Raw genomic sequence first — 25,520 nt, 5'->3', positions numbered from 1 at the left:
ATAATAATAATAACTGGATGCCTCGGTTCAGTACATATCCTCCAGCATTTCTCAGATGAATGAATGAATGGTTATTATTACTGCTAAGCAGGCAGCATAGCATTTCTCAGATGAAAATAGGAACATCTTAGTCTATTAATTATTATTAGTGCTTCTTTCTTTAAAAATGATTAGGGGTACTCTCATTTTCCTATTCATATTGAAATACTGCCCTTCAATGAGGCCAAACTTAGATTCACAAAATGTGAATCGTAACAAATAAAAAACACTGATTAATAATAATACCCCACCTATCTGACTGGGTTTGCCTCAGCCACTCTGAGTGCCTTTCAACATATGTAAAAAAAATAATTAAACATTAAACAACTTCCCCATGCAGGGGTGTCTTCTAAAGGTTATATAGCTGCTTATCTCCTTGGTTCAGGGGGTTGCCTAACTCCATACCCTCCCAAGATTTCTCCAATGAAAATAGGGACGTCCTAAGGAAAAGCGGGACATTCCGGGATCAAATCAGAAACCGGGATGGCTTCTGTAAATCCAGGACTGTCCCGGAAAATAGGGGCACATGGAGGGTTTGTAATGATCACGAGTCTTCCCTTCCTTCTCACGTTACTCTCATTTCCCCCCGAAAGGGGTAACTTGGGGGAGTTGAGCCTGCCGGTTGCAGCATCTGAACAAGAGGTTCTCTGGCCAGCTTAAAAGGCTGAAGGCGCAAGCCTCAAAGCACCCACCAGAACTGCCCTCGCCACGTGATGCCTTCCAGATGCTTGTGGCCATGACCCTCACCCTTTTTGGCTGTCGCTGACGCGAGTTGTCGTGCTATGAAAGGTGGCTTGCTGGTGAAGGCTGCAGTGCGGTAGCCACTGACAGGGACTTACTTAGAAATCATAGAATTATAAAGTTGGAAGGGACCCCAAGGGTCATTTAATCCAACCCCCTGCAATGCAGAAATATCAGCTAAAGTATCCATGGCAGACGGTCATCAGCCTCTGCTTAAAAACCTCAAAAGGAGGAGAGTCCACAACCTCCTGAGGGAGACTGTTCCCCTGTTGAACAGCTCTTACTGTCAGAAAGTTCTTCCTGATCTCCTTTCTTGCAACTAGAATCCATTGATTTGGGTCCTACTCTCCAGAGCAGGAGAAAAGAAGCTTGCTCCATCTTCCATGTGGACGCCCTTGAGATATTGGAAGGTGGTTATCATATCTCCTCTCAGTTTCCTCTTTTTCAGGCTAAACATACCCAGCTCCCTCAACTGTTCCTCATACGGCTTGATTCCAGACCCTTGATCATCTTGGTTGCCCTCCTCGGTACATGTTTTAACTTGTCAACATCCTCCTTAAATTGTGGTGCCCAGAATTGGACACAGTATACCATATAGGGTAGGTGCACATGTTGCCTACAGTGGTGTTGCATTAAGGAGAATTCTGGCCTTTACAAACCCAATTTTGAATTGGACTGGTATTACACATCCAATAAAAACAAAAACTTGAATGACAAACACTCTGAACTGGTGCTAGCCACAAAACCCCATGCAATGGAAGGGGACAGTTATCGTGTCAGGTCATAGTCATGCTGTGGCAGAAACAGAGTCCATAAGGTAAAGATTGTACTTCTGGCATAAAACTAATTTTGTTTGCTTGTTTATATATAAACACAATATCCAGGCAATGCCTTCATGGTGGTAAAAAATAGTAACAAAACATCCAAAATCTGCTGCCTGAGGCCTGCATGAAAGTGCCTGGCCACCAAGCTAGATGACCTTAAGAGAACAAATGCATGGAGGAGAGAGCTATCAGAGGCTATTAAGCATCATGTCTATGCTCTGTCTCCATAGCTGGAGGCAGCAATGCTTCTGAATAGGAGTTGCTGGAAACCCCAGGAGAGGGGAGTGCAAAAGAACCCTGCTTTTGGGTTTCCCACAGCCATCTGGTTGGCCACTATCTAGTTCAATATCCTTTGGCCACCAAAGGATATTGAACTAGATAGGCTATTGGCCTGATTTAGGAGGCTCTGCTTATGTTCTATTTTGTTTTTAACCACCAGGGCATGTTCCCAAGCCCTGGGCAATGTGAGCATGCAGGGGCAGGAGATTACCCTGTCCCTTTAATTGTTATGTATATAAGGATTTCCAACAAATGTAGGGTATTTTTTAATACAAAGAAAGCCCCTTTGTATTCCACATTGAGCTACTTTGCCAGAAGGAAGTGGTTGAGAAATATATACCTAATAAGTTCTTAGTAAGGACGTGGGTGGCGCTGTGGGTTAAACCACAGAGCCTAGGACTTGCTGATCAGAAGGTTGGCAGTTCGAATCTCTGTGACGGGGTGAGCTCCTGTTGCTCGGTCCCAGCTCCCTGCCAACCTAGCAGTTTGAAAGCACATCAAAAGTGCAAGTAGGTAAATAGGTACCGCTTCGGCGGGAAGGTAGACGGCATTTCCGTGCGCTGCTCTGGTTCGCCAGAAGCGGCTTAGTCATGCTGGCCACACGACCCGGAAGCTGTACGCCAGCTCCCTCGGCCAATAAAGCGAGATGAGCGCCGCAACCCCAGAGTCAGTCACGACTGGACCTGATGGTCAGGGGTCCCTTTACCTTACCTAAGTTCTTAGTAAGTCTAGCACAGGCATAGGCAAACTTGGCCCTCCAGATGTTTTGGGACTACAACTCCAATCATTCCTAACTAACAGGACCAGTGGTCAGGGATGATGGAAATTGTAGTCTCAAAACATCTGGAGGGCCGAGTTTGCCTATGCCTGGTCTAGCAGAAGTCTAGTTCAAAAGCAACGATCAGTAATAGGGTGGAGGGTTCTACCCATTCTCCGAAGAAAGGAAGCATTTAAGAGAGGCATCACTTTTCTGCAACACTACCCTACTCTACTTCCAGTTCACACTGAAATTGGGATCCAAAGCTGCAAAATCATGTGTGTACACATATCTCTCAAAGACTGCCCTGTGCATGCACAATTGCCTTGATGTTGTGTTCTGTCTGCTGTCTTCTGAGTAAGAACTTTGTTTTTCAGTTTTACAGCAGTTTGTTCCTCTAGGCCCTGCAAAAGGAAAATGAAAGAGCCACTCGTGATAAACAGAGAATATTACTGCAATGATCCCTCTGCTTGTCGTATGGATTTAGTTGTGTACAAACATCCAGAGTGGACAACCCGTGGCCCTTCAGATGGTTGTCTCCAGCTGCCTCAGGCAGCGTAGTTAATGGTGAGGGGTGAGGGGAGCTGAAGTCTAGTAATATATGGAGAGCCACAAGCTCCCCAGCCCTGGGGTATGTAGTACAGATGTGTAAAGCTGCTCAGATTGCATGTGTGTTGCACCAAAATCCCACTTCTGCGTAGAATGCAAATGAATAAAAGTTCAAATCATAAGTGTATCCATTCAAAACCAGAAGCCACTGAAAATAAGGAAGCCAGTGGCGTAGCGTGGGTTGTCAGCACCCGGGGCAAGTAATTTGCGCCCCCTAACCCGGTAGGGGCAGAGAGCTGCGAGTGCGAGCGCGCCCCCCAGATGTTGCGCCCAGTGCGGCCGGCCCCCCCTGCACCCCCCACGCTACGCCACTGAAGGAAGCATAGCTATATTAGCAGCAAGCACCCCATGTGCAACGGGTCGTGCTCTCTTGTGTTTAGGATTGCAGTCTTACCAACTAATGTTCCTTGCATTTTCTTGGGCTGCGGAAAATATTTGTCCTGTGGTGTGTGTGTGTGTGTGTGTGTGTGTGTGTTGCTACAGGATTTGGGGGGGGGGTGTCATCTGGATATCTATGCTCAAACCAGTTCCCCCGTTAATGACTTTATGATTAACTCTTTAAGATACTGATGAGGTCAGCTAAAGAGATGGGTTGCGATGTGATGGTGCTTTCTAGGAGCTGGTAGGCATTTCCCAACCCACCTCATCTGACTATATGCCACTGTCATCCTAGGAAAGAGAAGCTGGGGGGAAGGGCAAAACCTCTCTAGTGTGTGGGATCCAAAGCTATGTTTGTGGGCCTTCCCTGGAAACCTATTCAGGAGACAAGATCTGTTGGGATGCTGTGAGTCCTCTCATTCTATGCTCAGTTAGTATATATGTGTAAATAAAAGCATTTATCTTAAAGAAACTATAGTCTCCATTGACCTGCCATCCTAGGAAACCAAACCCTAGGTTAGAGCTGGAACCACTGGAGACTGGGTTACTAAATTTACAGATGATGAGGTAGGCTTAAGCCCATTAAGAGGGTAGTTTATGAACTTATGAAATTGGTGATCCTCTATACATAGTGAGACAACAATCCTTCTGACTCTTGGGAGCGAGCGTACATTTCTAGTATGTATTAAAATTTCCACGATTCTTTCCCACCCAAGAGTCAAGGTGAGGCGATTGCCTCAGGTGGCAGGATGCATAGGGGCAGCAGATCCCAATGTATGTATTCCCTCTCTGTTCCTCATTAGATATTCACTCACCCCTTCTTCCCTGGTGTGGAAAGAAGGTACCATTTTGCGGTTCACCTCAGGTGCCAAAAGGTCTTGGGCTGGCCCTGACCTTTCCCTATTTATATATTCCTCAGGTCACAGAAGACATTGTGCATGTACGAGGGGGGGGGTGTATGGCTCAAACACTCTGTGTAGAGGATCTTCCTTGTTATGCCTGTGAACTTGGCCCCAAAGTATCTTGCTGAATATTTAGAGGTATGTACAGCCCCAAGATAACCTGTAAAAATTGGATATTACCTGTGCTACGACTGAAGATAATATTTTTTAGCCAGTACGTTAAATAGAGCAAGCACTCTGAAACACTTTTACTGTCGCTCTCTTCGCAGAAGATGTACAGCAAGCTGCTATCTAAAGCAAACATTTGTAACTGGCTGCTTACCAAGGTGGAGTTATAGCCTTTCTGAGCACTAGGTCAGTTCAAAACAAAACACATTCCAGATTGTTAGTGGGAAAGAAATTCAATCTTTAAAGAAGAGGTAATACGTATAATATTGGGGGGGGGGGGACACACACAAAAAGATGCTTCAGGTCCAAAAACTTTCCCCAAAAGAAAGATTTTGAGACTTAAGAAAACAGAATACAATGCAGTACATGGATAAGAAACGAGAAGCACCATTATGCTGCTGTATGAGGAGCATAATTCTGATTTCAACAAAACTGTAATAAAAATACAAGAGATTGAGCTTGGGGGGGGGGAGGGGAAGTGCAGGTGAGATGTAGCCTTTACTTGGTTAAGACTGGACTTAAACAACAACAAAAATCACCCATAAGAGATTTAAAGGAATTTTTAAACAAAATTACTAATTGCATGGTGTAGAGCAGTATTCTTCACTTTTCAGACCCAGGATGCACTTTTCACCTCTAAATTTGGGGACCCATTTCTTAATCCTTTCCCATATGTGTACATGGTGGTAGTGCTCCTGTTGCTACCCACCTTGGATCAGCCTGTGACTCACTAGTGCATGGGTAGGCAAACTAAGGCCCGGGGGCCGGATCCGGCACAATCATCTTCTAAATCCGGTCTGGGAATCAGAGTGTTTTTACATGAGCAGAATGTGTGCTTTTATTTAAAATGCATCTCTGGGTTATTGGTGGGGCCTGCCTGGTGTTTTTACATGAGTAGAATGTGTGCTTTTATTTAAAATGCATTTGTGGGGCATAGGAATTCATTCACCCCCCCCCAAAAAAAAATATAGTCCAGCCCCCCACAAGGTCTGAGGGACAGTGGACCAGCCCCCTGCTGAAAAGGTTTGCTGACCCCTGTACTAGGGGGTCCTAACCCAAAAGCTGAAAGTCAATGGTATGGAGCCTTCTTGTTATACTCTAGTTCTTCAGCCAAGACACAAATTTCTAGACTTAAGTCTCCACCCACTATCAGTGTATCGCCAAGGAACGGTATGAGGGGCAGACCACAATGTTGGTTTCACTCAGTGGTATATCGCTGATGAAACCGCTTTGCTCCTGAGTCCCTCTGCTAGCAGCACAACTTCATCCAGAGGGACTCAGAAATGCAGCACCAGCGATATACCGTTGAGTGAAACAGACATGGCGGTCTGCCCTCCTATGGCGCAGAGGGAGAATCAAGCTCCAATAGTAGAGGAGTGGATACACCTTTTTCTTCCCTCTGCATCTTTAAATTGCTCAGTTGAGGACCACCCAGTTGCCGCTCCCTTCAGCCAAGCATTTAGCCCAGTCTGGCACTGGCTTGCCCAAGCCGGCAGTGGGGTGGGGACTCCGCAAAACTGCCCCCACCATGTGAGTGACCACGGTGCCTCAGGAGCATTGGATCAGCTGGGGTGGGGGGAGGCTTCTTCTACGGCACAGCTGAGCAAAACCTGATGCTGCAGAGGTCTTGGGGCTAGCCCAGCTGGGGTTGGGGGAGCCCTCCTGCCCTCCAGCTGAGCAGCAGCCTGGGCCAGCTGCCTTGGCCCTAGCCTGCAAGGCACTGGGGTGAAAGGGCCCTAGGCTCCAGCAGTGATGAAAATCTAACATTTTCCACCCCCAACATCTGGTTCTTAGTTTTAGAAGTGTAAAAAACACTAGTATTTCAGCAAAGTGTACACTGCAAAGAATACATTGTTGATAAATAAACAAATAAACTGATGACACATGTAGTACTTTGTACACAGACAAATTTATTTTTTGAGGGTAGAACAAATATATTTGAACATATGCACAGTTATGAAATTGTAATAAGCCCTTACTGCTTTTAAAATTTAAATCCACACATAAAACATTTCAGCAAACTTCAAGACTTTTTTTTTTTGACAAATGCAAGTTTCAACTCTGTTGCTTTTTGAAGTTGATACAACTCATTCAAGACTTGCCAAATAAAGGGAGACCAAATTAAAGACATGTAAAAAGCATGCATCTTTGTTAACATTTACACAAATACTTGTCAACACTGACAATTAAAAGTAAATAATATAAAATCCCTTAATTTGTGTACAGTATTTAGAAACTGGTGAATGGCAGTATCGACTGTAACAGTAACAAAGCATCCAAGAAAGATTAACACAGCTTAATGTGTGATATATATGTAACCCTGGGGATTGGGATGCTGGAGGAGGAAAAACACATACATTTTTCTTTCATCAAAATAATTCTAAAGGAGCCTATGTTCCACTGTACACAATAAGTTAGCAAGTTCTAGCCCAGCTAGAATGAAACAATCCCAACATTTTAAAACTACTGTTAATTGTTTGCATATAAACCATATAAATATTACACTTTGGGAAGATGTCTGAATAAAAGCCTTTATTGTATATATTATATTTGCATGAAAAAAAGAAAAAACCTATTATATATCTAATAAGAACCTGTAAATTAATAATTAAAATTAAAATTCTATCATGGTACAAAGTTTGCATATTTAAAAAAAGATATTCTATGGATAGATATGTTTCTATCATAGTTCCCAAAATGTTATATATTAACAACTTCACAAATAGAAAGAGATAACGTACGAAGGAAATATACATTTAAAATATCAGTAGAGTGTTAAAGTTTACAAAACAAGCAGGTTCTTTGTGAAAACCACAAAGATCTTGCTTATTTGATCTACAGTTAAATGTTTAAAAATCGTTATCTCCTTAAGCAAAGCAAAACCTTGTGCTTCACAATGCAATCCTATGTCAACAGCTTCCAGCTTACTCAGTACTTCAGATGCACCTTGTTCTATTTTCTACCCTTTTCCAATATATAGTCACATCCATCAGTTGTACCCACTGTAGCCCCAGCATATGAGAAATTAGTCTCAAGTTTAACACACACCATTAAACACACTTACAGTGCAACCCTAGCCATGCCTACTCAGAAGTAAATCCTACTGAACTCAATGGGGCTTTCTAGTAGGTAATTTACATTAGGATTGCAGACTTCTATAATAGTACCTATATGCTGCTTTTCAGGGCAAAGCCCTCCCAAGGCAGCTTACAAAATATAATTAAGACCGTAAAACAAATGTTCAAGATACAAATAAAGCAATCCAATTACAAAAGCTAAAAACAGCAGTGGTTTAAAGCAGTCAGATGCCCTACTCAGGCTCACATAGAAGACTAGTGGAATGCACTAGCTGAATTACCAGAACTCCCATAACGCCCCTTTCCTGATGCGACAGAGCATTCATAAAGTTACATGAGCACAGCTGATCATTTTGAAAGGCCAACAGCAAAGGGAAAAATTATTCTTATACCCTGATTCTAGAAACTATCTAACCATGATGATCAAATAGGTCTTCATGCCAAAGCTGCTTTTGTACTCAAAATGAGCAGAGTTGGTTATGGGGAGGAAGCAGCCTGACAATCCCTTCCATGTTTCCACAGCATTTTATCGAATTAGGATAAATGGATTTCTTCCTATATTTAAGGCAGGCATATATAGATGTCTATGCATGCTAGTCATCTGCCAAGCAGGCGAATCATGGGTCTACCAACTCAGTCCAGGTTCCCATTTCCTCCAGGTTATTGGTGCTAGAGGTGTCCATGTTTTTTTTAGTTGCTTCACCTTGGCTTCAGACCTTTACAGTCAAGGATTAATTCAGGTGCCTCTTATCAAGCTAATCTGCTACATAAGGAGTACAATCCTGTCACTCGATTTCTATGTTTCTATGTTACACGTGTACTTTGACTCTACATATGTTTTAATAGGAGATAAGAAAATCGTTCATTTACAGAAAAACCCTACTGTTTATCCTACACTGCTTCATTATATTTACCACAATACACTAGGAAATGTGTTGTGGGTTTCAACTGTACATTATACTTAAATACAGATACAATAAATAATACACTATCTCCTAGAACAACACAAATAGCATTTGTTAATAAAGGGTATTTGGAGAACTCTGACTAATGTTGTGATACCTATTAGGGAGTTATATCCAAGTTCTTTGAGAAATAAAGGAGTAACAACACAAAGGAAAGGGAAGGAAATTGTTAAGAAACCCATTCATTTTAGAATAAAGGGTGGGGGAATTATATTCAAGAGTACATACCAAAATTGTGCCTCATGTTACAAATGTAAAAATAAGTTATTTAGAAGTGTCATTATTCTTGGGTGTAACCTTTAAAAATGAAATGTCATAATTTAAGAGACAAGCTCTCTCTCTCTTATAGTACTACTTTTCCTTTCAATTCTTATTTTTCTGATTTACCAAATCTATAAAATCTTTAAAATCTATAAAACCATTATGGAACACTATTTACCCTGATCTGCTTCACAAGCCAAGTAGGTGAACTGTAGCACATACTCTGAAGAACGTACCAGTACAAAACTCTGGAGCTGCTAGAAGCATGGTCCAAAGATGTGCCTTTTGGATCAGGCCAATGGCCCATCTAGTCCAAAGTCCTGTTCCTAGTGGCCAACCAAATGCCTCTGGGAAGCCTGCAAGCTGGACACAAGCACAACAGCACTCTGCCCACCTTCAGTTCCCAGCAACTGGCATTCATACTGCCTCTGACAGTGGAGGTAGAACATAGCCAGCATGGCTAGTAGCCACTGATATAGCATTGTATTCCATGGATTTGTCTAATCTGATCTTAAAGCAATCCAAGTTAATTACAGTCAAAATGATGTTTGTGATAGTATGTCAGGAACATACTTATCTCTTATGCTGGTCGTTGGTTAGGGAATATCACTCCCCCCTCCCCCAGCAGTTAGCATTTCCATTGTCACTGCAAGTGTTTTGAGGAAGGGGATTCTACAAGCATCATAAGCATCTAAAGGTGTGCTTATAACATCACTGGAAATGTGAAAAATCAATCTCCCAATTATTCTGGGAGAACTTGTACTGATTTTTATTTTTTTTTAATGTGCTGGATATATCCCCTTCCATTGTGCAAAGCAAACTTTCTTCTACCACAAAAATAAATATGCTGCAAGCAGTTGCAGCTCTCTCGAGACATGGCTTTTTCATCCTTCCCATTCATTCTACCACTTTAAAATGGCTGAGGCTTCCTCAAGAGATTTCTAAGTGCTCCACCCTGTTTACGCCACCACCCTCACTGTTCCAAAGAGTCTCCCAATCCCATGGAGAAGGTTTGGCCAAACATGCAGTGTCACCCATAGAGGGATGCAGGACAGATGACACGGAATGTGCTATTGGGCTAGTCTGAAGAGGAGTGGCAGTTGTAAGAAGAATTTATATAAATAAAACTGGAGAGACCAAGCAATCAAAAAGATTTCTTGGCTTTAAAAACAAAAGCACTTTTAAAGCACTAATTATTCCTAAACTTCTAGAAATATCTCAATGAACATTTAATGTACTTTTTATCCATCTTTCAGTTCATGCCTTTTGTGTAAGCCTAAAATAGAATATAAGTTAAGAACTTTATTTAGAAATGTTAGGGACTAATTAGTGCATATCTTTAACCTCTAGCAAACAATATGCTTACATTTATTATATTTTGATAATAGAAAGGGACAGAAAATTCTCAGCAAGTTGAACAAACATGCTTAAAATGGAGCTAATTGGATTACAAATAAGGGTTTCGAATTGTATTATGTCTAACACATCAACATTTTGTGGCAAACTCTTCTATATTAGTGCCACAATTGACTAGAAAGGGGGTGTTTCCAACTCAGTTTAAATAATCTCTGGTAGCAGGACTAGAAAAGAGCCTTGCCTTAGATCCTGGAGATGTACTACTGCCATTCAGACTGTACTGGGCTGGATGGACTAAGTCAATAAAAAAGGAGATGGAAGTAAATAAAGCCTATTGTTTTGATTTTAGTTCAACTGAATTAAACATTCAATTGACTATGCAGGATTATGGATAACACAATCCTATGTATATTTACTCAGCAATGAATCCCACAGAGTTCAAGGGAGCTTACTCCCAGTTAACCATGTAAAGGATTTTAGCATAAAAACATTAACTACTGAAGGACACAAAACCAATTAAGGGGAACAAGCTTTGCACACAGATAACTATCATAACAATTCTGTTTCATGCCACAAATCAACATTATCTTCTCTTTTGTAGCAATATAAGCCTTAAGATAAACACAACAGAAAATTATATATTTAGCCATACCAGTATCTGTGTGTTTACATTGCTTACTCTAGTAGAAAAGAAACCCTGATTAATTGTATAAAATTTGGAGTTTACATTTTATCCTTTTTTGGTTTATCAGGTAGGATCCAGATTTGCCAGAACAGAATTCTCCCAAAGGCAGATGGAAAATTTAATTTATTTCCCCTTTTCCTTTTTCCTTGCAACGCCCCCGCCCTGCCTGGTTCCTCAAAATCACATCTTCCCTGCTTCCTCCATGTAACAGTGTATATGGATTGTTTTTAGGTATACCTGATACAAATATTTTCTCTGTAAATATATTAAAACATTTTTTCTTGAAATGAAAACAAAGAAAAACAAAGTTTTCTAGCTTCACTGGAGGAGTTTACTAAACTAATATTGCACCAACCTTACTGGTGTCCTGGAGAATCAATTAAGAAATTAGTCAGAGAAGGGAGTCATCCATAGCCCTGTCCCCAGTTCTGTTGCACTGCAGACAGGAAACAATATCCATTTGCCTGAAGGACTGAACACTAAACAGGATCAAGCCATAAGAAATTATTTGCTTCATGCTTTTAGTATTTTTTTTCTATCAACTTAAAGTAATAACATTTTATTAAACTAATTAATTGTCCGATGCAAGTAACAATACCATAAAAGCATTTATGGCAACACAACTGCATCTGTACCACTTAATCTCTAATCACTATTATTATACTACTTTCTCCACTTAGCATATTATACCTATTTCAAAATGTAACCAATAAAATTATATAGTGTACACATTCAAAATTTTGAAAACATATCTGTTTGAACAAAAACATAATGAAAGTTGTGCTCTGCACCCACTTATGCTTTTATCAGATAAAATCCGCTCCCAAGAGTACAAAAATGTTCACGATCTTTCTTGATAGCTGCCTGTGCAAGAGAACAATGGAAATACAAACTCCCCTTTTTCCTGAGAAATTAAATCATTATTTTACTCTGCACATTTTATGAAGTCCTACCAAATATCAATGAAACTATTCTAATATAAAACACCATTTATTTGGATTTCTCCAAAAGGGACTAGATTTTTAAAAAAATAATTATTTTAAACTATATATAAATTTAAACTAGGGCTCATCGCATTGCAATTTAATCTGCTGAGCCACTAGGATTTTATTTTAAAAGTACGCATTTTAATCAATCTTAAAAGTGAAATGGAAAATCAAAAGAAGTATAGCAAAACATTTCTGTTTAGTTTACTGAACACTAAAACAGCTTTCATCTATTAATTGGTGCTTTTTGCATAATCATGATGCCTTGATTTATTACAGAGAAAATGTTCCATTGTATAGGTCAATACAATGGGGTGGGGTGGGGAGGGAAGGTCATATTCTCAAAGAAAGATTCAGCAAGTGAAACCAAACTAAATGCTGGCATAGTACTGAGCAGCTTAACTTAAACTACTACTTTAAAATATAAAGATCCGGATAATGTAAACAATAGTTTTCATATTTTCCATCAGCTTAGAAACTCTGTGGCAATTTATCTCAAAGGATTCAATTAAGAGCACAATCCTATGCATATTTACCATACTCAGAATTAGGTCCCACTGAATTCAATGGGGCTTACTTCCAAATAAGTATGCAAAAGACTACAGCATAAGTAATTCATATAAATAAACTGTGAGAACTTATCAGACTCAAAGATGTGCCACTTCTTTAGCACCAGGGCCATACTGGAAACTTGTAAGTCTTCCAGCTTATCTGCCTTAAAAATGAAAAAAGAAAGAAAGAAAAGCAGTACAAGCTTCTGTCCCGTCCATGTTTGAATATTTAGACTGCAGGCATAATTTAAGTTCCTAAACACAGTGTGGAAGCCAAGGCACATCTGGTGAACAAGCTGTGTTAATTCTGTGCTGTATGGATCTTGGAATTAACAACTCCAAATGTGAACAAATTCAGATTAGGATGTCAAATGATTAAGTCACTTAAGCCACCTCAAGGGACAAAAGAATTATGGTCGCAATTATATGATCTTTGCTAGTCAGTTAAGCTTCATTGAACTCAGCAGCTTGTGCTTTTAAGTAAGCATGCATTAACAAACATGCAAAAGATCACACTGCTCATCTGTTGCTAAATTACAAGCCTTCTAGTTTCTATCACTAGATCTGCAAGGCTACTTTTACAACAAGAGCTAGAATCTTAACTTTTCCGTAAATGACAACTTGATTGCAAGAATGCTGACAAGAATCTAGAAAGCCACACAAAAAATACCTCTTGGACCATTTATCTCATTTCTGATGCAAGTGCTACCAATTACACTACAGCAACACAGAAAAATATACTCTTTTCAAGACAGTTTTCCACCAATTTCCATAGGTAAGCCTGCATTAGGTTTCTCAAAACACTGATAATAGATGCAACTTTGTAAACAAGCCATATATATATATATATATATATATATATATGCAGGTTTTGGTGTCCTCGGGTGTCTTCCCGTGTAAAAGTTGGGGTGTCTAGGCGACGTTTCGACGAGGTCTCACTCGTCATCTTCAGGCTGGTGCTTTCGGCTTCTTGTTAGCCTGAAGATGACGAGTGAGACCTCGTCGAAACGTCGCCTAGACACCCCAACTTTTACACGGGAAGACACCCGAGGACACCAAAACCTGCATTCCTGTACCCGTGAAAATCTACGAAAGCATATATATATATATATATATATATATATATATATATATATGGGGAAATTTTTGCATAGGATTTGGATCTAGTTTATTTTACAATGCAGCAAGGTGTTTTTACAAATGACCAGATGTTCTCTGATCATGCAAATAAACTGCCCCAAAGAATTCACAATGGGACTACTCAATAACTTTTTGCAAGACTGGAGCACAGGTGCTGTAGAAGTGCTCTGCATATGTTGAGAAATTATGCTTCACAATTAAAAATGTTACCATTTTAAATGCATCAGTAAGTCACATTTATGATTCCAAATATATTACAGCTACGGTAGGAAATCTTACCGTATTACAAACACAGTGTACAAATGTGAAGCACAGTGTTTGATAGAATATCCCTTTAGTTTTCCCAGTGCATATATGGTTTAAAGTCAAAACATGCCCCAACATGAGAGGAGGCAAAATCTGAAGAGTATTGCGTATAGGTATGGAAATCATGGCAAGAAAACAAAAGCTTAATATTGCAAAGCAGAATGATGTAATAAGTTCATAATTCTCACTGAAGTTACTAGAGCATCTCCAAGTTACACAGCATCTCCAAAAGGCATTTTTCACTTTGTTCAGCTACTCACCAAATGCAATTATAGGTGTACCAAATCATGCGTAAGCATTACGTATCACTAAAACCTCGAATATTATGCTACAACTAGATAGCACACTGTCAGATATATCACAGCATGCTTAATTTTTGGACCCACACATGATAGCAGGAATATAGAATTTGCAATTAAGAGAAAATCATTTTTATATTTAGCAACGAGGCATAAATATATAAGATAAACCTATTTGTTCAGAAAATCTTGACATGTTTTTAGCACTGAATGCTAAGAAAACAGTAAGTTCCTTTTATAAGTACTGTATTAGAAGCTATTAAAAAAAACCCAAAGTCATTCAAAATAGAAAATAGGAAATGGCCAAAATCTACAGAAGAAGTAATCACAAAGTTCTGCATACTAGTTGCCAAGCCCTGAACAGCAAAAATGTTGCCTGTGTATTGTGCAAGGATTTGTGCATCCATTTCACATGCTGAAAATTATCTTTGGATGTGACTTGATTTTCCTTATGCAGGAAACCTGCATAAGGACAAAAGCTGCTGCATATGGGAAAGCCACTATATTTGATCCTGGCCATTATGTTTCAAGACTCTTAAAATCATACTGTCATCTTTCTAATATACAGAAATTTCCAAAGAAAACCAGCCTTAATTAAGATGTCTGCATGAATCCTGGACAGTCACTGCTAGTAAATGGAGTTCTGAGAGCTTATGAAACTATATTTCCTTAACTAGCAATGAGAAAGCCCATTTTGCATGTCCAGTTACCTCAAAGGACTACAAGGGCCGGATTCAACTAACCCAGTGTGCTTGTGGAAGCCAGTTCTGGGACTCCCAGTAGCACAATTGGGCTTTCCCCCTTCTCTTCCCCCCATGTGCCCTGCCCGTTCCTCCCACAAATGTGGAGAGTTGGGAGAACCCCCAGAACAGCACATGGGGGGGGGGGGAGAGGGGAGATGGTTCTGTCTGGCAAGCAAAAATTATTGTGCTGGTGGAAAATGTTTTATTAGTATGATGTTGAACTCCACCCCAAATTTTGTTCATTAATAGCTTCAACAACTTCAATGCTGGTTATAACCACAGCAGTATTTTAAAATGTCCTATTTCAGACTAGGACTGAAACAAAAGATTAGAAAATAAAATGTGTGCCTTTAAGTTATGGGCAGAATCCAACAAGTGATCTTGTGCTTACAGAAGGATTTTTGATCCCGCAGAGGCATTTGCTAACAGAAGAGATGAGATTCAATTCTTACTGAGTTCCCCATCTCAGTCTCCAGTGCCCACCCCAAGAATCTGCACCAGAGAGTTGGGGGACACTCCAGAATAGAGTTAATGAATGCCTCCCCTATTTTAGTGGACACCTCCACTGGATCAGAAGTCCTTCCATCAGTAAAAGGGTATCAGTTGAATTTTCCGTACACATATAAACACTCTTTTTAAAGGAATGCATATGCCAGCAAATTATTCATCAGAGCAAATCTCTGTTTTTCAGTCAGAGAATTGGAAGATGCTCTCTGGATTATTGCTGTCTGCAGGAATTGCTGGCTGCAGGGTCTTTGTAGGAGTAGTTTTACCATGCGAATGAGAAGAAGAAGAATGAGAACTTTCACTGGAACTGCTTCGAGTCTCGGTACTTGTACTTGTTTTTTTCATCTTCCTTCTTTTTGCAAGAGGTGCCTTGTCAACATTCTGTAGGCAAAATCCTTCCCTTTTATATTTGTTAAAGGCCTATTTTAAAAGATAAATGAAATGTATTTGTGTATATTCAAACTGAAACCAGTTTTTATAGTTGCTTAAATATGAAAGTATTAAGAATATTTCCCCTAAAGAATTGCATTACAGACTTCAATATATTTTTAGCAAGAAGACTTGATTAAATATCCAACAATTAATATACTATTTAATATTGTTGTAGGCTACAATCCTAGCTTCTAATGTAAATTTACCTATTGTTCCTGGCAGTTTCACAAATGGTAGGTATCCTAAAAGCAGAAAGAGAGGTAGGCTTCCAAGCAACAAGCCTAATTCATTCCACCATTTCTTCCGGAAATACTTATTAGTGTCAGGGGCTGTGCCAAGAGGTTCTAGGCAAACTACATTCTGATGGACTCACACCTTTACATGTCAGACCTAGACCCAGTGCAAATGTAGCTTTAAAGGTTGGGGCAGAGTAAGCATCAGTGATGCTGGAACCTCAGCAGCTATCAAACACAATGTGGTGACACTATGGCCTTCTGATACCCATTTGAGGGGCTTAGTCCATACCTTGGCTAAATATGAGGCCTGGGGTCAGTTGTAGATTTGGTGACAGAAATGGCTGCTGGGACATAAGAGTTGACAATTTATTATCTTTGTGGGAGTTGCACAGGGTTTGGGGGAAGGGTACCATCTTTCTCAAATAATAGTAAGGAATGGAAGAGAATTTGGTTTAAGTTTTAAAAAGTTTAAGAAGTAATTTTGAGGGAAAGAACTATAGAAGGTTGGATTTAGAAAGTGCTCTTTTCAGCGTACCTTTATCCTTCATTAATGCAGATTCTGAATCTCAAAAGATGGGTGTCATAATGTTTGTATTATTATTATAATCTTTATAATACTTGTATATTCTATTCTCTTAGCATCTCAAGGCAGCTGCCTACCAGCTCCATCTCGGATGCTGACTGAGACCCTACCTGCCTGCAGACTGTCTCACCAGAGTAGTACATGCTCTGGTTATCTCCTGCTTGCATTACTGCAATGCACTCTATGTGGGGCTACCTTTGAAGGTGACTTGGAAACTACAACTAATGCAAAATGTGGCAGCTAGACTGGTGACTGAGAGTGGCCGCTGAGACCATATAACACCAGTCCTAAAGGATCTTCACAGGCTGCCAGTGTGTTTCCAAGCACAATTCAAAGTGTTGGTACTGACTTTTAAAGCCCTAAATGGCCTTGGCCCAGTATAGCTGAAGAAGTGTCTCCACCTCCATCATTCAGCATGGACACTGAGGTCCTCTTCTGAGAGTCTTCTGGTGATTCCCTCACTGTGAGAAGTAAAGTTACAGGGAACCAGGCAGAGGGCCTTCTCAGCAGTGGCGCCCTCCCTATGGAACACCCTCCCATCAAATGTCAGGGAGATAAAGAATTACACAACTTTTAGAAAACATCTTAAGGCAGCCTTGTTCAGGGAAGTTTTTATGTCTGACATTTTATTATTTTTAATATTTTTGCTGGAAGCTACCTAAAGTGGCTGGGGAAACACAGCCAGATGGGCGGGGTATAAACAACAAAATTTATTTAATTTTTATTTACATTTAGTTTGATATATAAATGCAGCCCTGGCTTTAGCCAGAAGAACAAGTGAGCAGGAAGGATTTTGTAAGCGGAGATCATTACCTTTGGGGCAGACAACCATTGGCAGAACCAGACACAGGACCTGATGTCTCAAAGATTTTTCAACAGTAGTTTGAGTGTTAACTCTTCCAATTTACCCCTCCCCCCCACACTATTCTCCCAATTTTACATCATGATCCACATGTTCAAGAACCCCACTGGGACTAACAGAGAAAGCAGGGGTCAAGGTGAAGAATCCTCAGTTGGAGATAAAGCTGTAGACATTTCTGAATGTATATGGAACTAAAGTGCATCCCACTTTAAATGATAGGCTGACAAAAGAAGCACATGGTTTAATGTTTAGAAAGTAAGACTATATGAGCTTACATTAAAGGTTGCTTTGACATAAGAGTGTCCAGCAGCTCCTGAAGATCCTAAATTGTCTGGAGTCATTAACGGGTTGGATGACAGTTGGCTACCATCTTGAAGCCATTCATTGTATCTCAAACTGGTCATTTTAATTCTCTTATTTGGATCCACTGTAAGAAGTCCTAATAGGAATTTATTAGACATTCTTAAATCAATGAACCACAGTTTATAAATGAATATTAAATAAGGAATGCCAAACCCATAAACAAAAATGAACCGCTTCAACAATCCAGCTTATAACTTTCAATTTAGATTTTAGAATCATACAAATCAATCTTGAATATACTCCGAACATCATTATTAAATAAATAGTTCATAACAGTATTTATTGAGTATTTGTAGAAGTTGCATGGAATCATTTCATAACATCTAGGAAATAAGATTAAATTATCACAACAGCAGCTATCCTGAAGTGTATGAACTCCAAACTTTATTTAACAGGGTGTATAAAAGTAAATGATTAAAATGTATCAGATTTTTAGTTTTAAAAAACTGCAAATACCATGTTTCCCTTACATATAACTTGTTAATATTAAAAAAGAATATAAGCATGTTAGCTCAAGTCAATATCTAACCTAAATCAATCCCCCTCCCAGAAACAATGAGTTCAAGAAACCTATGTAACAAATAACAAATTTGATCATTTCTCAGATATGAATGTTTTTACTCTAGCTACTAACTCTAGGCATTTTATTTTCACCTGATGAAAACAAACTGCTCTAGTCTTCCCAGTAACTATCAAACCTTGCTTCAATCAGTCAGCTACATCTGCTGAAATTCCTTCACCCACAGTATGTATCCTTAACCTTTTCAGATATGGGACCCACTTATAACCCATTTGGGTACCCATTTATTATTTTACCATACATTTGCATGGTAGTAATACTCCTGTTACAACTCACAGTGGATCAGGCTGCAAACCACTATTGCAGCCTTTCTCAACCTGTGGGTCCCCAGATGTTGTTGAACTACAACTCCCATCACCCCTAGCTAGGAAGGCCAGAGCTCAGGGATGATGGGAGTTGTAGTCGAACAACATCTGGGGACCCACAGGTTGAGAACCGCTGCACTATTGGATCCTGACCCACCAGCTGAGGACCAGTGTTCTACAGAACTATTAAACTTCCTTATACTCTCTTTTCTAACTATTTTGTCTTCAAAAGTTCCCCCTAATCAAACTATCCAAGTATTTTGTTTCAACTTTCACACTTAAAAATTTGGGATATAAGAGATTAACTGAAGCTTGTCAGCAAAAGATTGGTGCAGACACCAATTAGGGCCAAATGAGTCAATCAAATCACAGGCAATTGTACGTATTGTACTATCTTCCTTAGAAATCTTCATTTTAATTAATTTCAAGAATTATACTACTATATTAGAGAATTATTCTATCTTATAGAATTATACTAACAGTTACAGGAATTACTAGAAACATAGTAAAGAAATTATGGGTCAATATATATACCTTGTATCAAATCTTTGGCTTCCTGAGAAACATTCTTCCAAGCATCTCCTTCAAAAGAGAACTCTCCTCTCTTAATTTTCTTCATAATTTCCAATGCACTTGTGCATGTTACATTTTTATCTTGAGACTGGAAGGGTACTTGTCCTGAGAGCATTGTATACTTTTCAAAAATGAAAAATTCTGAATCACTACTACATATAGGGGTGTGTATATGTCTGTGTGTGAGTGAGAGAGAAATGTATACACAAACACACAAATTAAACGTGCCATAACCAATCTACAGTTAGCTAAGCAATTTACATTACATTAGAGGGGAAACAGGACAATTTTTACATGTCCACACAATTTAAGATAATATTTTCAGAAGTTACAGAACAGTTGAGGTTCAGTAAACTTTCCTGAAACCAAGTGATAAAATCTCCAGCATCGAATATACTATCCTTTTGGTGTTGTTTCTATAACAGTGGGCTATGCAGAAAAACATACTGACTTTCTTTCGTAGTCATTATTAAGAGATCAGTAGCCAGATGAGGTGTCACACGTTCCCCTCCTGCATTACACACCCTGCACTAGGCATAGTTAAGGGATATGTCACAACAGGTATTAACTGTGCTTAAGACTAATGAGGTTTCTTGATTACCTATGATTTGAACTTGATTATCAAATCGTGCTTAAGCAAAGCTGCTATGGAAAAGTGTGTAGTTCTATAGTCCACTCCTTAACTCGGATCCAAGCTTTCCTCCTGTCAGCAGGAGCATCACTTGCATGGAGTTCCACTGAGAGGGCATTCCCACAAGTGGAAGGGGTTTTTGCCACTACCCCCTCTCCCTGCAACCCCTTGCACCCGCTTAATGACTCACTTGGCCAATTCTGGACCCTCTGGAAAGGTATGTGGTGACTGCAAGGGGGCAGCGTAATCAGTAGAAAAGGACCACTGGTCTTATATGAAAAGTATTATTCTTTGAGTGATAAGATGCTCTCAGATGAGAGCTCCCCTTAGCACTTGAAGGAAGAAGTACAACTACTGTAATTTAAAGGGCCTTGCTCACATCCAGCCAGCTCCTACCACTATACAACCATCTAAGCTGTGAAATCCCACACATAGACAAATATGAAACAAACCACAGGGAACGCAGAAGAACATAGGTTCAGGTCATGTCTGGATGCACATGGCCAAACTCCCTCTGGTGGCCCACCTTTTTATTCACTGCCTTCTTACTGCTTTTTTTGCTGACAGGCAAAGTAGTCTTGTCAGTTATCATTATCAGGGGCACAATGGAAGGAATGACAGAGAGGGAAATTGTTCCTCAGTTAAAGGCACAGCTCCCTGACCACTTGACAGTGATGCCAGTTGAGGAACTGATGTCACTAAACAGGCTGAAAGAATGCAATGCTTATGGGCTACCTTTAATTTTAAGCGGTTGTCTCTTGACTCTGGCCGAAGTCTTCTCTAAGACTGCTGTAGCACTGCCTGGGAGCTAAAGAGACAATCAACACCACACAGACACAACTGAAAACTCACAAAAAGGGCAGAAATGCCTGAACAAAGCAGAAAAATAAGTTTGGGACACAACCTCTTGCATGAAAGCAGGAGTAAAACTGGCGGTAGGTAGCTGGATGTGAGCAAAGTCCTCTAAATTAGCAATCTTGCCTTCAAGCATTAGAGGGATTTCATACCCCACCTGAGAACATTTTCACTCCACTCAAATGAAAATTGCCTCCTCTCCTACTTTTGCCAGTGTTGTAACTCCCTACTTCTGTCAGTGGGAATGGATCAAAAGCCTTTGATTTGCAAAAAGCTAAGGCTGAATTCAATCCCTCCCCTCTTAACTATGATTAAGATATTATATCTGCACAAGACCAGTAAATATACATTCCACTGACTAATGGTCAGCACTCATACTTTAATCTGGGGCCATTATAAGCAACCCTTTTCCACTAGCAATCTGACCAAATGCTTGTCAGTTATTTAAAAATGCAGAATAAAATGAGCAATTAGCTTACCAAAATGACTCCCAAACTCCATAGATCACATGATTCATCATAACCATTATGATTTAAGAGCTCTGGTGCAGCATAATGAAGGGTAAAACACGGTGTTTTAAGAGGCTGATTGTCAGGTGGCTTTAAGCGGGCAAATCCAAAATCAATTATTTTTATTTCTGAACTATCATTTTCATCTGTAAATAATAAATTCTGAGAGAGAGAAAATTAAATTTGAGATTTGCAAGATATGCTGTCAATATAAACCTAAATACATTCTTTATTTTTATATACTTGAGATAACTGCAGTTATGCCTTCAGTTAGGGATATGGAACCTGTAGCCCTGCAGATATTAGACTACAACTCACATCATAAAAACATAGGAAAAGCCTGGCTGGATCAGGCCGAAGACACACCTAGTCCAGTGGGCAGTCAGTTGCCTATGGAGTGCTTGCAAGCAGCCAATGAGCACAGCAGTGCTCTCCCCACTTGCGATTCGCGGCAACTGGCGTTCAGAGGCACACTACCTCTGACAGTGAGGTGGAACATACTAGCTGTTATGTCTAGTATTCATTGAAAGTGCTATCCCCCATTAATTTGTCTAATCCGCTATTAAATCCATCCAAATTAGTGGCTATCACTACATCCTACAGGAGGGAATTCCATAGTTTAAGCACATGTTGTTAGAAGAAGAATTCTCTGATATTCCAGTTCTAGTATTACTGGAGGGACGGGACATCTCCCTATCTACTCCCATGACCATTGGCCATGCTGGCTGGGGCTAATGGAAACTGGAATCCATCTGAGAAACACTTTCAACTACATATAAGCCTGACAGCAGAATTAAGTCATCACCAAGAACAGAACACACAATTAAGTGAAGAGAGCATAAAAAGAAAAAGAAATAGACTTGTTTCTCATATAATGGATATGCATTCATCACCTCATAATACAGATTTTTCTAGACAACATAGATAATGATAATAATAATAATAATTGTATTTAATTATATCCCGCCTTTTTCCCTGATAGGGACCCAAAGCGGCTTACAGCTAAAATAGAAAAAGTATAAAATAAAATACACATGCTCAATGGGCAGTGCCGTTGGCAGGAGGTGCAGGTAAAACGTACCACAAGGAGCAGAGATAATTCATTTCATACTTAATGAACAAATCACAACATATAAACTCCATCCTAATGAGAAAAGTGAACTGTCTCAATCATTACTAGAAAACGTATTACAAGAAGCTGAAAATGTCATACCTCAGGTTTTAAGTCTCTGTGGACTACTCCTACATCGTGCATGTGGCTCACCGCTGAAACAAGTCTGCGCATTATATAACTAGCTTCAGTTTCACTGAAGTGCTTCTTTTTCTGGATACGTTCAAGTAATTCTCCTCCTTTCAAAAGTTCCATTACTAGAAAAGTGTGGAGCTGTAAACAATATATTTGCATGCAAATTCTTTTTTAGAACATTTCTTTCAAAATGCAAGGGACAATAATCAGCTAGATGCAGTGGCGTAGCGTGGGGGGTGCCAGGGGTGCTGGCCGCACCGGGCGCAACATCTGGGGGGGCGCGAGTCCAGAGGGAAGGGACAAGTTCCTTCCTCCGCCGGGCTCCCCGCCGCCGCCGCGCTCCACTCACTGCTCACAGGAGGAGCAGCCGCTGCAGCAGCGCCGACGCCGCCACCGACGCCTGGCCGGGCACGGGCAGCCTCCGCACCCCGACGCCATCCCCTCGGCCCAGCCACAGGCAGCGGCTGCTTCTGCCGACGGGGAGGGAGGAGAGCTCCGAGGGGCCTCGCCGCGCCCTGCGCTCCCCAAAACCCTCCGAGAGGAAGCCGGCGGGCGGGCGAGGGTCTGCTGGCGGAAGGGGGCGCCGCTGGCTCCGGCTCTCAGCGCAAGTCTCAGCCGCGGGGGGGGGGGGGGCGAGGACGGAGCGCGGCTGGAAGCCCCCGGACCCGGCCGGGGGGAGGAGAGGCGCTCGCCAAGCCCGGATCTGGAGCGCCTCGGAGCGCGGGCTCCACCTACAGCCCATGGAGAGGAGGGGGCGGGGAGGCGCCTGAGGGGAGGGGGCTTCGGCTGCCTCGGCTCGCGCGGGCTCCGCAAATAATAAATTTAATAAATTCCTGCTGAGCCTTAAGGGGGGGGGTCCTTGGCTCCTTCGCTCGCCCCCAGCCCCAGTGGCGTAGCGTGGGGGGGTGCAGGAGGGCCGGCCGCAACATCTGGGGGGGGCGCGCTCGCACTCGAGTGCTAAAATCCACGGGTTAGGGGGCGCAAATTACTTGCCTTGCCCCGGGTGCTGACAACCCACGCTACGCCACTGGCTAGATGTATTTAATATTCATGTATTTTAAATTCCTCCAGGTTCAAAAAGCTACTGTATGTATATAGTACACCCCCCCCGGCTTATTGTGCTCGCCAACCCTGCGTATCCACCAACCCCCCTTCTTTAAACATCACCCACCCCTTTACCTATCCCCCACAGCTCTCCCTCTCCCCAGCTTACCCAAACCCCCAATCCTTTTTAAAGAAAGGCAGAAGGCACTTCAGAGAGCAGCTTGGTCAGCTCCTCTGAAACATCTTGGTCAGCTCCTCTGAGCAGCTTGGTCAGCTCCCCTGGGCTGCCTGCCACCAGCACTGTTTCCTTGCTCTCCTGCCTGCTGTGCCTCACACTGAAAATGCAGTGGTCATCTGTAGACAGCTATGTGAACTGCAGACCATGACGACAGCCTTAGATTTTTTATTATACAGGAAGACATACATTATGTGTATATAGTACTGGTCTTCAACTGGTGGATCAGGACCCACTAGCAGGTCACAGCCTTCTCCAAGTTGGATTGCAACAGTAACACTATCACCATGCAATTGTATGGTAAAAGTAAAGAAGCAAATATTGTGATTTGAAACTAACTCTAGCTACATAATATTCCCTTCCTGGGCAAGATGATTAGTTAGGGTACCTGACCAGGTGTGGGTAAGCCTGAAGAAAGCAAATTATCTATGCCCACTCCTGTATGGTTTCAGCCCTAGTTTTAGCATCAAAACAACCTCGCATCCTACCTAGCAATCAAAATTTGGCTTCCAGGATCTCATGCCTATACTGTGCAAAGTCAGCTTAGTTTGCAAAATGTTTAGTTCAAATGTCAGCAAATTATTCTACAATATTTACTGTTTTAAATACCTGATCATGGTAAACTTCATGCAGCTTCACGACATGGGGATGTCCTTCACAAAGTTTTAAAGCTGTTATTTCTCTTTGAGTGTTGGCTTCTAGCCTGAAATATTAAGAAGTCAGTTTGTAACAATTTAACATTCCAAGCATTCCCTTGGATCTAAACAATTATGAGTCTGTACTATACAAACTCTAAAAATATCCTATAGGGGCACATTTGGTTGTATTGTGAACAGGGCAGCAATTTGGTAGTAAATCTTCAGATTAAAGAATCAAGATTAAAGAATCAAGTATGTTTGCCTTTTTAAAAACTTGTTTCTGCTTTAGCGGAGTAATCTTCTGAGATCCTTCTTTGGCTACACCCTCGGAAGCAAGGAGGACAGCAACTGGGCAAGGGACCCACTCAATGGTGGCACCTCACTCATGAAATATTTTGACTATATAGTTTGTGGTTTTATATTCTGGTTTTGTTCTGTGAACCTTCCTGAGACCTCTGGGTATAGGGCAGTATATGAATGAATGAATGAATGAATGAATGAATCAATCAATCAATCAATCAATCAATCATTAAAAATTCTCCCTAGGGAAGCTCATCTGGCTGATGGTTTGCTTGTCTTTTTAGTGTCAGTCAAAAGCTTATTTCTTTCCCCGCATTTTTACAGTGGTGCCCTGCAAGACGAATGCCTCGCAAGACGGAAAACCCGCTAGACGAAAGGGTTTTCCGTTTTGGAGGTGCTTCGCAAAATGAATTTCCTATGGGCTTTCTTCGCAAGACGAAAATGTCTTGCGAGTTCCTGCGGGGGTTTTTTCCTCCCCCCCCCTTTCCCAAGCCTCTAAGCCACTTATCAGCTGATCCGCTAAGCCGCTTATCAGCTGATCCGCTAAGCCCGCTA

At 41.0% G+C, this 25,520-nt stretch overlaps 1 protein-coding gene and 1 long non-coding RNA gene across 4 annotated transcripts in view; one reads left to right on the top strand and one right to left on the bottom strand.

Annotated features, from left to right (window-relative positions):
- Nucleotides 1–14,171: 14,171 nt before the first annotated feature.
- RPS6KA5 (ribosomal protein S6 kinase A5) overlaps nucleotides 14,172–25,520 on the bottom strand; it is a gene marked incomplete at its 3' end in the record, with an annotated part of 32,849 nt that continues 21,500 nt past the window's right edge. Inside the window, exons 12-17 of one of the 3 annotated variants that reach the window (XM_083733340.1) lie at nucleotides 24,637–24,730; nucleotides 22,716–22,886; nucleotides 21,473–21,664; nucleotides 19,469–19,628; nucleotides 17,962–18,125; nucleotides 14,172–15,993 (exon numbers count right to left, since the gene is read on the bottom strand). In XM_083733340.1, coding sequence (XP_083589466.1) covers nucleotides 15,754–15,993; nucleotides 17,962–18,125; nucleotides 19,469–19,628; nucleotides 21,473–21,664; nucleotides 22,716–22,886; nucleotides 24,637–24,730 — 1,021 coding nt within the window. Of the gene's footprint in view, nucleotides 15,994–17,961; nucleotides 18,126–19,468; nucleotides 19,629–21,472; nucleotides 21,665–22,709; nucleotides 22,887–24,636; nucleotides 24,731–25,520 lie in introns of those variants that run through there. The other 2 variants (XR_014562755.1, XM_083733341.1) reach the window with 2 other exon arrangements.
- Nucleotides 15,797–25,520, top strand: part of LOC310844969 — a 27,458-nt gene continuing 17,734 nt past the window's right edge. Inside the window, exon 1 of the long non-coding RNA XR_014564400.1 lies at nucleotides 15,797–15,895. This is a non-coding gene — a long non-coding RNA (uncharacterized lncRNA). The remainder of the gene's footprint in view (nucleotides 15,896–25,520) is intronic.

Source organism: Podarcis gaigeae (assembly GCF_964106915.1).
Source record: "Podarcis gaigeae genome assembly, chromosome: 1".
Classification (NCBI taxonomy): Eukaryota; Metazoa; Chordata; class Lepidosauria; order Squamata; family Lacertidae; genus Podarcis; species Podarcis gaigeae.
Note: the sequence above shows the minus strand (reverse complement) of the source record. Positions and strands in the feature narration are given on the sequence as shown.